Below are 11,977 nucleotides of genomic sequence, written 5' to 3'. Positions count from 1 at the left end.
AATGATAAACTTATCACCTCGATTTAAAAGGCATAAATAAAATTTAAACAAAATTCTTAAACAGATAAAAAGAAATATCCTTCTGTTATTTAAAATCAAATCAATTTGTTTTGAGATAAATCTAATCTAATGTAATCTAATGTAATCTAACTAAATTAGGGAAACAAATCAAATCGGATTCCGTTTTACTAGTTAGTACTAGCAGTACTAAGTATTTAACAAAATTTGCGATCCGTACAATTTGTGTTTTACGCGATCGGGAAGGAAAAAATGTAAAATGGTTGTTGGGTTTATGAGGCGGAACAAAGTTGTCGTTCGTAGTGTAAGTGTCATAAGCAACGACGCGGTCGTTTTAAGCCCTCAAAATTAGCATCAGCACACTGAATCCTTCCTTCTCTACCCACCACATCCTTTTCCCCTTTTTATTTTCTCTATAAAACCTAACCTCAACAACGATTTACACCTTCTTTCCCATATACCATTCGATACACTAATTTCTCTTCTCCCACTCAAAAAAATCTTTCTTTCTCACACTGAAGACTCAAACTCTTCATTCTTCAATTCAGTCTTCTTTTCCCTCTCAAAAACCTCCGTCTCCGAGTCTCAGATCTGCTTCAGATCTAGGGTTTCTAGTCTGTTCTCACAGATCCAATTCGGGTTTCAATTGAGGGATGATAGCTTAGGGCTTTCGCACAAAACCCCCCCAATGTTCTCCGAAGTTCTTTGACTGGTTCTACGTCTTCTCAGATCTACCTTTCAAATCCCCAATCTCTCCCTAAATCCTAATCCCCCCTAAATCCCTCCTTGCATTTAGATCTGCAAAGTAAAAACCGTATTCCTGTGTGTTTTCTCTTTTACTATTTTGTTGTTGTTTGAAGACTCTGCCGGCGAGTTGCCACGAGGAAATAATGGCTCCGATCCAGCGCGCGTTGAGTTCGGGATCGGAAGGTAGCGGAGATCCACCGATAGTGTTGGACGAAAGGAAGAGGAAGAGGATGCTCTCGAATCGTGAATCTGCACGCCGTTCGAGGATGAGGAAGCAAAAGCAGCTGGAGGACCTCACCGAAGAGGTGACGAAGCTGCAGTCGGCGAATAAGAACCTGGCGGAGGCCATCAAGGCGAAGGAGGAAGCCATGACGGAGACTGAGGCAGCCAACGGCGTCCTTAGGGCTCAGATGACGGAGCTTACCGACCGTCTCCGGTTCCTCAACTCGATCCTTGAGATTGCCGAGGATGTCAGTGGACTTTCCGTCGATATACCTGAGATTCCGGATCCGCTTCTGAAGCCATGGCAGATCCCTCACCCAATTCAACCAATCATGGCTTCCGCGGACATGTTCCTGCATTGATCTGAGGATTCTTCCTTTTGTTACTCTATCTGTATGTTGTGTTCTTTCTGTCGGCGTAGAGTCCCTCTTGGTCTCTGGTGGAAATTTCTAGAATTAGGTCATTGTTGTTGCGAATGTAGTTTAGAGGTCCTTTTTTTTTTTGTTTTCATTGGTACCATTTGTGTCTAAATAATGGAGGGACCTTGTCTTAATTATTATGATTGCATTATCCCAATTGGTGTTTTATTGAGCGTCTTAATGTGTCCAGTGTTAGTGTTTCTGGTTTCATTGTAGAAGGGAACTATATTATGCATTAACGGAATATTGTGTGCACTGTGCTTATCTCTTTATTTGATTCAGTGATTTGTGTGTTGCGAGCCATTGCAATTGTGGGGTTGTAATTTAGCGCATGTGTTGAACTGGTGTGTACATTAGTTGACCAAGCGGTATTAATGAATTTTGTGGAAGCTACTAAATACTAATGTCTAATGCAACTCATGTGGACAAATGTATTTATGTGTCCCACGATTTTCTCATGTTATTTGGCATAAGCAGGGGGCTGTATATTTGATGGGTTCCGGATTCACAGACAAGGCCACCCGAAAAAAAAAGAGGAAATTTATTAGTTGATAGTAACTTTATAACACCCATTATCTAGATGATTGCAGAATAAGTTTATATGCCCAAAACAAAATAGAAGTTATTAACTATTTTTTTTGCGTGTATAACTATTAACTAACTGGACCCATAATTATAACTCAATTTTATTTTGGTAGAGACAATAGAAGAAAGAAATTATAACTCAATTTAGGTTGAACTGATGTAAGATGGAATTCTGTCGAATTTCTTCTTTCTTCCTTTTTTTTTTTCTTGGTATAAATTTTGGAGTTATAATAGTATAATGGCATAATAAATAGATAATAACGAAACACAGAGTCACAATTCGCCCAAACAATTTAAATTTATTTTATTTAATATTTATTTATTATAGAATATATTAAATAAATTTAATAATAATAAATCTTAATAATTTTTTACTAACATTTTGTTGTTACTAAATATTTTCGATATGCATAAGAAATAGAGCGCCCGTATGTTGTTTCACAAATGAAATGGAATTGGAATATTCGTCATTCCCTCGCATATTTCTCCAGGTAATTAGTTTCATTATTTGAAATGAGTCGTAACTCGTTTGGAGAGAGAGAGAGAGAAGAATAATGAGTCGTAACTCGTAACTCGTGATCTAATCCCTCTCTCAATTTCCTCGTAACAGTTCCAAACCAGATGAAATTAAGATAAGGCAATGGATTGGAATTATCTACTATATACTAAATAAACACAATGACTGGTCTACCCTCCTGGGACCATGATAAGGTATCTTTTTAATTATTTTCAAATTTCTAATTATTATCTCTAGAATCTTCATGATAACTTTTATAAGGAAAAACAATAAAAAAATGTTCATGATCACTATTGCTTATTGCTTAATACTACGTTCCAAGGTTGTTGCATGATTGTTTAGTACACTAATCCAGAAATGCCGTAGAGGTAACATCTTGCTTATCTGAGGTGTCGTTTTGATAAACCTTTTCGGGGCTCTTTTTTCTTGCTGATGGGATGCACGACCACCCACCTCTGGCGTATTAGTTTCCTATCCAAATGATGATGGTGATTACTTCGGAGAAAGACAATAGTCGACAATCTTAAATGATTTGGCTTATTCAACTAATAAATTACTTAACATAATATGTTTTTTGGACTCATAATATATGTTTGTCTCGGTTATTATATCTTTGTGTAAATAACTATTAATTATCTGTAGAATTATTATATCGAGATAATTACTTAAAAAATTGAAAAGTAATAGTTAAAAATTATTAAATAATTTGACGATCAAATAGTCAAAAAACGATGTTAGATCACTTGTTTTAGAACAAAATTTCAATAAATATTACTTATGATGTTGTTTTTAAGTTATTTGAGTGTTAAAATAAAACGATGTCATTTTACAGAGTCCAATATAATATTCGAATGTGCACATCAGTATTCCGTTAACATTTATGAATCGAAAATTATCTCAAAGATTAATATGAGTCATGTTCATAAAATTTAGAGACTAAATAAAAATTCGTTTATAAATTTAGAGACCAAACTTAACATTATCTTTATTTAATATAATGTTTTCATATTTTTATGTAAAAATATTTTCTTGTGGGTAGCTTTTTATATTTTACTTTAGATCTCTTCTAATTAAAAAACATAGAATTAGACGTTACAAATAGAACTCAACTAAAACTTTTATACAATTAATATTGAAATGAAAACTATTTTATATTATTATTAATCATATATTATTATTTTTTCATTAAGTGGTTTATAATTTTTAAGAATAAATATTATTTTGGTCTTTAAAATTTGGTATCAAAATCAAAATTGTCTTTAACATTTTATTTTTTGTTTTAAAATGGTATCAAACGATACATTTAGTATTAAAATCATCATTTTTAACACAATAATTTTAATTTCAGAAAGAGTCTAACTTCAAAAATTATTGAAGATCCTAATTTAAAATATTTGAACCCTAACTTTAGAAAATTGGAAATCTAAATTTTAACTTGTCTGTGATAACAGCAACAATAAAACTGCATGGTGGTAATGAATGTAGACAATGGTACTGACAGTAAATGTGGATGGTGATGGCACTGCATAGAAAAGTTGTGGTAGTAGGGTGTTATAGAGGTGGCGTCAGGGGACAACATAGGCATAGGCAGGTGGGGGATGCGCGCACTACAATAAAAACACTGAGTATTGTTAGATAAACGAATAAAATCCGATGGTACAATGGTTACTGATTTACTGTCGGATTTTGCGTCAGTATTTATCCAACGGAATAAACCTCGCTGTTAACATATTACCGGTGGATTTTTGCGTCCAACAATATTTTTTGTCGGATTTAACAGCCGAATATGGTTACTAAAAAAATGGAATCTGTTGAATGTCACCGTCGTATATTTTTTGACGGTAACATTGGCATCATAGCATACGTATCCATGCCATCTCACCAGAAGATTAATCCGACAGTAATTCAACAAAAATATTTTTTAATTTTTTTTGAGAAATTGACTGGGATGTTATCGTTGGTATATTCCGACGATAATTCCGATAATAGTCTTTTTTATTTTTTTAATAATCTTTTTCCGTCCATCTATAATGTACACTGGTAATTAATAATTAAAATAATGTTTTAAATTTAATGTGAAATATCAAACATACAAATTATAAATACATAATTATGGTAATTGAAATATCTGAAACAATGCTATTATATTACATTGGTCTCAAAGTTTGGTAAAAAAAATACATATCATAGAACTATATTTACATTAATCCTATTCAGATAATCTTCTTTCTCTGGTTCACCATCCTTCGAGATAGTTTCTTGATCATTGAACTCGTCTTCCTCTTTTTCGTCGCTATCAACCCCGTCTTCTTCTTGAAGATTGTTGTCTTCCAGTGACTGTGCGTCGTCATCTATTCCAAGATTAATGATGTCATTATCTATAATAGTCGACTTAAGGGTGATCGGCTCGCCGGTATTAACCACCATTTTCGAAGGAGTTGGATCATCAATTTGGTAAGGTTCCTGACCTTCTGTCCTATCATTAGACTCAATACAGCCTCTTGATCGATTAGTTTTAACCACAATCACCCAACCAGACTTGCATGAACTCGAATAAGACAAATAGTATACGTGGAGTGCATTTTGAGGTAAAATAAAAGGAGTGTAGTGCCTATATTTTCTTGTTACATTAACTTCAGTGATATCGTAGTCCTTATGCTTTTGTATTCCTTGTCGTGAACTTGGATAGTACCATTTACATTTAAACACGCACACCTTGTACATAGTGCGACCGAAATACTCTAATTGAAGTATGTTGTGCAACACACCAAACCAATCAGAATGACCACTGCTTGAATTTCCATGAATACAAACTTTAGTATTATCTATTTTATTTTCAATCAACCACTGTAAAGAATGGAACCGGTATCTATTAACATTGATATCGGGTAGCTAATGCCCTTATTCATTAGCCCCAACTCAGTATAACTAATTCTGAACCTATTGTGTAAATTAGATGCATACTGACGTATTCTCTGAACTAATGTGAAAAATTGTTCAATTGGGTATCAGGATTTGCCTCTTGAAATAACCTGCCCAATTTTCTTCTGACGGTAAATCACCAAAACGACGTGTTTCATTAAACCGTGATATCGACGGAATATAGCAATGAAAATCCGATGGTAGTGAGTTTTATTTTCGCGCCAATAATTACCATCGGCTTTAGCGACGAAAAATTTCTTCCAACGGTAATTTTTTATGGCAATAAATTCCTTCTTTTCGTTGAAAATTTCGATGATAAATTCACTGGTACAGATCGATGCTAAATTGGATAATAATTTTGATGGTACTCAACGTTTTTTCGTAGTGACGGCGGTCATGCTAGAAACACGAGGAGAGTCACCGATGGTGTGACAGGAAAAAAGACGAATAGCCAAATTATGTTGTTTGTGGTGTGACAAGAGAAAAGACGGAGTGACAAACTGTATGAAAGGGAGCTAATTAAAGAGAGAGAGAGAGAAAAAAAAACTATGGTGCGATAATTTTGACCATAGAAGATGGTGACTTGAAAAGGGTGAAAATAGGAGAAGGTTTAGGATGGCAAGAAAGAGGATATTTTTTATTTTAATTATTAAACTTTATAAAGGATAAATTTATCAAAAAGATTACTTTAATACTAAGTGTAATGTTTGAGAATTATTTTAAATTAAAAAAACTAAAGATAATTTTAATTTTGACTCTAAATCTTAAAGATTAAAACAGTATGTATTTTTAATTTTTATATTAAAAAAAAGTCAAAACAGCTATATATTGCGTGAAGACAGTGCTTGAAGAGTCAAATAAACTAAAATATTTAAAGTTTATTAGATAATGATCAATTTTAATTAAATATTAAAATTGGATTAATCAATAATATAAAATACTTTAATTTGAAATATGCAAATATAAAACTAAAGAGTTTTCTAGTCTAGCAATGGATTAGATGAATGAGCATGTCAGCATCAACTGCAATGCATATCACCAATCAAGTGTACGCTTTTTTTTTTTTCCTGGGAGAAATATAGAATCATAAACCAACCATATACCATATCTAAATGCATGTATGTGATGCCATTTCAAAATAAAGCATGGATTGGATGTCTTACTTTCTAACTTTAATGACATGCTCTTCAATATTTGCTTGTCATATTTTGATTTTCTAACAGTTCGTGTGTTTTTTTTTTTTTAATAAATAACATCAATTATATCTTGGACGATATACTCAAATCAAACCCGAAAGCCGCATGATATCATTGCTCTCTGTGTTCAATTATTCATTTTACAACTAGCATTTCGTTAATGAAAAAAATCCTAGCTAACACTATATCGTAATTAAACAAGTTAATCTTTCATCTGAACGATAGACTGATAACTTGAATCATTTACAAATAGCGGAAGACTAACACTATTTTTGAATGCTATATTTCTTTACTATTTTTGACATAAAATATTAAAACGAATGAATAATTGCAATTATATGGGATATATACTAGAATTTCTTATGTGGTTTAAGAAAAAAAAATAGTGAATCCACAAAATATTATGTTTGCAGAGCAACCAAAAATTTCTGATATAATAAGTATATCCGTTTCGTCAATTTGATCACAACATACACCAAATTTTCGATAAATCTATCGTGACGAAACGTTGACTTCTTCAGACGATAATGTTACAAATTAAGCTTTACATATAAGAAAACTTAACCAAGTACATATATTTTTGGCATATCATTATTGTATCATGCTTCATGAAAGATGCAACACTTGAACACATTGATAGTCTACTTTCATAGATCCATGAAGAATAACCATGAAACCCTAATATTCAGTTATCATGAGTCTTGCACTCGATGGTCTCCGGGTTGTCCTTACAGAAATCCTCAAGCGGATCTGAGTCCTTCAGCCTGTCCCTGGCGTGGCTGGCGGCGGCGCTCAGCTCCTCTACCTCATCCCACGCCGCCACGCACTCTCCGCTCGCCGGATCCTCCGAGCACGTCTCCTGCGCGTTCTTTATGCTCTCCGCCACTTTCTCCGATATCTTCTCCGGCGCCGTCCTCACTGGGCGAACACTCGCCAAGCGACCAGATCCGGTCATTCCCGCGGGGAACTTGACGACGTGGCAGTTTCGCGGCGACTCGGACGATGATGCGTTGAAAACTACAACCCTGGGCGTTGAACGGCTAATAAGACCTGAAATTGTTGCCATGCTATTGCTATCTCGTTTGATGTTCAAGTTCTGTTTGTGTTCGGTGATCTTATGATGAAGATGAATCTGAAGGGGATAAGATTGGAGTGGCTTTGGAAGTTATAAGTGACCCTTCTGTGGATTTGCGAACACATATTTCTTATCTGCTTTTACCCAATCATTATGTGACACTTAGGATTCCGATCTGATATTTTCTTTAGAAAAGAAATTACTTTATCCTTTCCGTTTTTCACCAATATGAATATCTATTTATCTGGGATTTTTTAAATAAATTATTTAAATTTTTATATTTACAGCTATATAAAAATTTCAAATTATTTTTGTTTTTATTATCTATCTTGTGTACGGTGACAACAAATTGATCTAATTCATATAAAGTTATTTATCTCATCTCACCAAGACAATATTTACATATATAACAAACCAATTCAATCCAATTATAATATTTTGAAGTAAACTAAATTTAAAAATTAAATCGATATAATACAAATTATAATTGTTTGAATCAAATTAAATTAGATTCAAAAATAAAATCAAATTGGTATAAAAATATATATCTATTTTACTCTTTTAATTATTTAAATTATATTATAAATATTTTTTACTTACTTCGAATTTAATTTATTTATTTAAAAAATTCCATTTATCTGTGTTGCTCTATGTAAATTATATATTTCTTTCATTTCACATGTTGACTGCATGAGTTTAAGGTGGCCTGGCTCACCTCAACAAATATGCACGTACCTATGCGTTAGCCCAATTACTATCAAAAGCGAAATTCACATTTTTTTTAAATCTCACAAAATTACTATTATTGCCACTATTAGTTTATTTTTTATTTTTTATTTAGTGCTGTTGGAAAAGCATTATCCAGCTGCTAAATGGGTTGCCATGTTTCAGGAAAAAAAGAACTGATGGCTGATGTTGCAACCATGCCTATATCCAAAACGATTTATGAATATTGGCAGCAGAAAAGAGCAATGGTTTTGATACGGCATTTTCAGGTATTGTAAAAATTAACTGTTTTTGTGATTTAATATAAAACAAGAGTGAGGGAAGGGAAGGAAAGGGGAAGAGAGGTTTATAATGCAATTGTATAGTGAGCCATTACTTAGTCAATGCATGTAATGCATTTATGGTGGTGAATAACTATGTCATTGATCTATAGTCCTGCATACTTTTTGGGTTTTGAAGTGTGGATCTGTCTTTGCATCCAGCCAAGTATTTCTAAGTTTGACGTTTTTATAGCTGACCTTGAGATACGGCTGCATGATGTAATATTGCCAATTTTGAAGTGATCATGTTTATTTGAAAGATTGTGGGTTTAATTTCAAAATTAATTGGCTTAAAATTTGGTGGTGATGAGTAATTTACATTTTGTTTTTTCATGATTATCTGTTTTTTCCTGGGACATGATAGGTGTGATGTGTGTGCTTGGTTATGATTTGGTTGAAAATTTATATCTAAAGTAACATGCAAGTTATTACAGTGGGAAAGAAAAATCAAACAATCATTTTAGTTTGCTCAATTCACTGATTTGATGGAAATGTATTTGGAGCCTAAGGCATCTCGAGCCTTGGTTTCAAAAAAGAAGGTATCTCAACTATGCGGAGAAGAAAATAGCAATAGCGTGGAGCTCAAAAATAAATCAGTTCCAGTTGATGGGAGCATATGAAATGAAACTCAAAGCACAGGTGAACAAAGCTACTAAATTATAAATTATCTCAACATGATTTATTACATTCAAACAAATAGCATGTGATTTTGGAATCTTTTGCATGGTTGGTCATTGCATACAAGGAAGATGGTCCTGTCCTTTCAGCCTCTGATAATAGCATATAAGGATGTCCAGTATTTTGTTGAAACCCCAACAAAAAAGATTGCAATTGCTCCATGATATCACCTGAGTCTTTAGGCCAAGAGTTCTCTCTGCACCAATAAAACTGGAGGTATAATTGAAGGAGATATTGGAGGATACCCCAAAGTGCAGAAGACATTTGTGTGGGTTTCAGGTTATTGTGAGCAGAATGACATACATTCTACACACCGTAGTAGTAGAAAATTACTATGTCTTTTATTGCTTTTGGTTTATTTTCATGATTTCATTATTGACACCGTCTCTTATCCTTTGTTTCTGTTTTGATCATCATGTAGAAAAAGACACTGTTAGTATTTAGCATTGTCTAATTTTTTTTGCAGATCTGTCATTTTCAGTGGCACCTTTTGGAGTTTGGGTGCCAGTTATGGGATCAAATGGTTACTTAGTCGAACACTCGAACTTACTTCAAATGGAAATAAGTAGAAGGATACCTAAACTTGCAGAGTCTGCTCAAGACAGCTGCTGAATATGTATCTATCTAATCAAAGCTTTACAAAGCCAAGAAACTAAGCATTTCTTATACTCATCAGAACCCCATTATAACAGAATCATCAAGAAACAAATCTTCTCCACCACAAGCATTTGAGAAACAGAATATTTTCTATCCTAGGGCACAATAAACTACGCAAAGTAGATATAGATTCAGAAAGCTCCTTCATACGGTCATATAAACTACGCAAAGTACACTTGGTAATATAAACTTAAGGCAAACACATGGATCATCAAAAAATTTCATACGGTCATACACCTGAATTCAATTGTACTAAACAGAGTCAGAAGATGATGATCCACATCTTCACTTTACATATAGAGATTCTTCACATTCAACTACCACCTACATAAGGAGGAACCACTAGAGCAAAACATGACATGAATCATGTATAACTTGTTCAAAAATTGTAATCAGTTCATCATACTGTTACTTCTAATACAAATTGAATTATTGAACAGAGATAGATCACCGATCAATATCATATCATAGACCTGTGAATCCGAGTAAGAACATATTCATGAAAATTCTAATTTATTGTGAATTCAAAAATGCCTCTTTCTGTGGTCAGCTATACTCTCCATCTCCAATAAGTTAAGCCACTAAACTGTAATCAATTCCTTCTTTCGCCACTAAAATACAAGCAAAACAATTGCTAAAGTAAAAAAAAAAAAAATCTCGAATTAGCAAGATCTCACTTTTGATCAGAATCAGAAGAAGCCCTATCTTGCTCCTTGGACTCTTTCTCCATGGCTTCTTTCTTCAATTCCGCGATGGCTTGCTGCTCGGCGGCTTTCTCGGCGCGGAGGATGGGTTCGTAGTAATCGAAATGAGCCTCCATACACTGCTTCAGCGCCGCAGTGATATTGATGCATTTCTCAACGATGTCCTCTTTGTTCTTCTCCGCTTCCTCAGTGCACTTCTCCCACTCGATGAACGATTCCCTGCAACCGCCACTTTTCATGAACAAGCAGAATCCGCACTCTCCTTCTTCTTCTTCTTCTTCCACTTCTTCTACTTTCCCTTCCTTTTCTTCATGGTGATCGAGATTTTGCTTTGCTTCGGGTTCGGAAGGGTCCAAGTGAGGCTGATCCAACGGGAGAGTCTCCGGAGCTGGCAGATCCGGAGGGAGGAGCTGCTCAGATTTGGGTTCAGGGTGGTCGGCTAGGATTTGCTTGGCGGCGGCGGACATTGTGGGTGGGCAGAGATTGGTGGGTGCGTTTTGAATGCTCTGCCCAAAACCTCCTAAAACCCTTTCGCCGTGGTTGAATTAAATTTAAGTGTTTAGATCACCGTGGTTGAATTAAATTCAAGTGTTATGGAATTATTGAATTGAATTTAAATGTTTAAATATTTAATAAATGAATTAAAATTTATAATAGATAATTTATTTTTTATTAATATAATATTATATTTAAATATTAAATATATTTATTTATTAAATTATATGAAATAATAAAAAAAATATATTTTTAACTAATTTTTTTAAGTAAAATTTGTTCACTTTTTTTAAAATAAAAATTATATTAATTTAAAAATATTAAAATTTAAACATTATTAATAATTAAAAAAATAATTTGTTCAACAAAAATATAAATATAAACTATTAAGAACTAATTTATTAAATGCTCTAATAACATAGCAAGTAAAAAAAAGTTAATTATTAAGAGTAAATTATAAAAATTAGTTCGTGTTATTAAAATAGAATAAAATTATATCATTTTTTGTTGGAGTCATGATTGATACAATTTTAGTTAAAATGTTCAGCTGTATTGATAAATGCTTGGTGTTATTAATTTAAATTTAACACATAAAATTTAAATGTGTGAATATTTTTTTAGATTTATATAGTAGGTCTTTTAGAAAAATGTATGTATAAGTTTGTTGAAGAAAAAAAAAAGAAGAAAATGAAGGTA

The 11,977-nt window shown here is 33.2% G+C and overlaps 3 protein-coding genes and 1 long non-coding RNA gene across 4 annotated transcripts; 2 read left to right on the top strand and 2 right to left on the bottom strand.

Annotated features, from left to right (window-relative positions):
• Window positions 1-323: 323 nt before the first annotated feature.
• On the top strand, window positions 324-1,678 carry LOC107492384 (bZIP transcription factor 53). Its single transcript, XM_016113409.3, has one exon. The coding sequence runs from the start codon at window positions 909-911 to the stop codon at window positions 1,347-1,349; it is 441 nt and encodes a 146-aa protein (XP_015968895.1). The 5' UTR covers window positions 324-908; the 3' UTR covers window positions 1,350-1,678.
• Window positions 1,679-7,154: 5,476 nt separating this feature from the next.
• Window positions 7,155-7,778, bottom strand: LOC107492383 (calvin cycle protein CP12-2, chloroplastic). The gene has a single exon (XM_016113408.3). The coding sequence runs from the start codon at window positions 7,690-7,692 to the stop codon at window positions 7,312-7,314; it is 381 nt and encodes a 126-aa protein (XP_015968894.1). The 5' UTR covers window positions 7,693-7,778; the 3' UTR covers window positions 7,155-7,311.
• A 797-nt stretch (window positions 7,779-8,575) lies between these two features.
• LOC110273348 (uncharacterized) lies at window positions 8,576-9,837 on the top strand. Its single transcript, XR_008010318.1, has 3 exons — window positions 8,576-8,696; window positions 9,257-9,386; window positions 9,497-9,837. It is a non-coding gene; the product is annotated as an uncharacterized LOC110273348 (long non-coding RNA).
• Window positions 9,838-10,562: 725 nt separating this feature from the next.
• LOC107492382 (uncharacterized) lies at window positions 10,563-11,332 on the bottom strand. Its single transcript, XM_016113406.3, has one exon. The coding sequence runs from the start codon at window positions 11,251-11,253 to the stop codon at window positions 10,756-10,758; it is 498 nt and encodes a 165-aa protein (XP_015968892.1). The 5' UTR covers window positions 11,254-11,332; the 3' UTR covers window positions 10,563-10,755.
• Between the last annotated feature and the right edge of the window lie 645 nt (window positions 11,333-11,977).

The sequence above is a fragment of the Arachis duranensis genome, chromosome 6 (genome assembly GCF_000817695.3).
Source record: "Arachis duranensis cultivar V14167 chromosome 6, aradu.V14167.gnm2.J7QH, whole genome shotgun sequence".
Classification (NCBI taxonomy): domain Eukaryota; kingdom Viridiplantae; phylum Streptophyta; class Magnoliopsida; order Fabales; family Fabaceae; genus Arachis; species Arachis duranensis.
This window is presented reverse-complemented; position numbering and strand designations above follow the sequence as displayed.

Bases quoted from the DNA above. Each gene is read 5' to 3' on its own strand.
- LOC107492384 (XM_016113409.3), top strand. From the start codon at position 909: ATGGCTCCGATCCAGCGCGCGTTGAGTTCGGGATCGGAAGGTAGCGGA.
- LOC107492383 (XM_016113408.3), bottom strand. From the start codon at position 7,692: ATGGCAACAATTTCAGGTCTTATTAGCCGTTCAACGCCCAGGGTTGTA.
- LOC107492382 (XM_016113406.3), bottom strand. From the start codon at position 11,253: ATGTCCGCCGCCGCCAAGCAAATCCTAGCCGACCACCCTGAACCCAAA.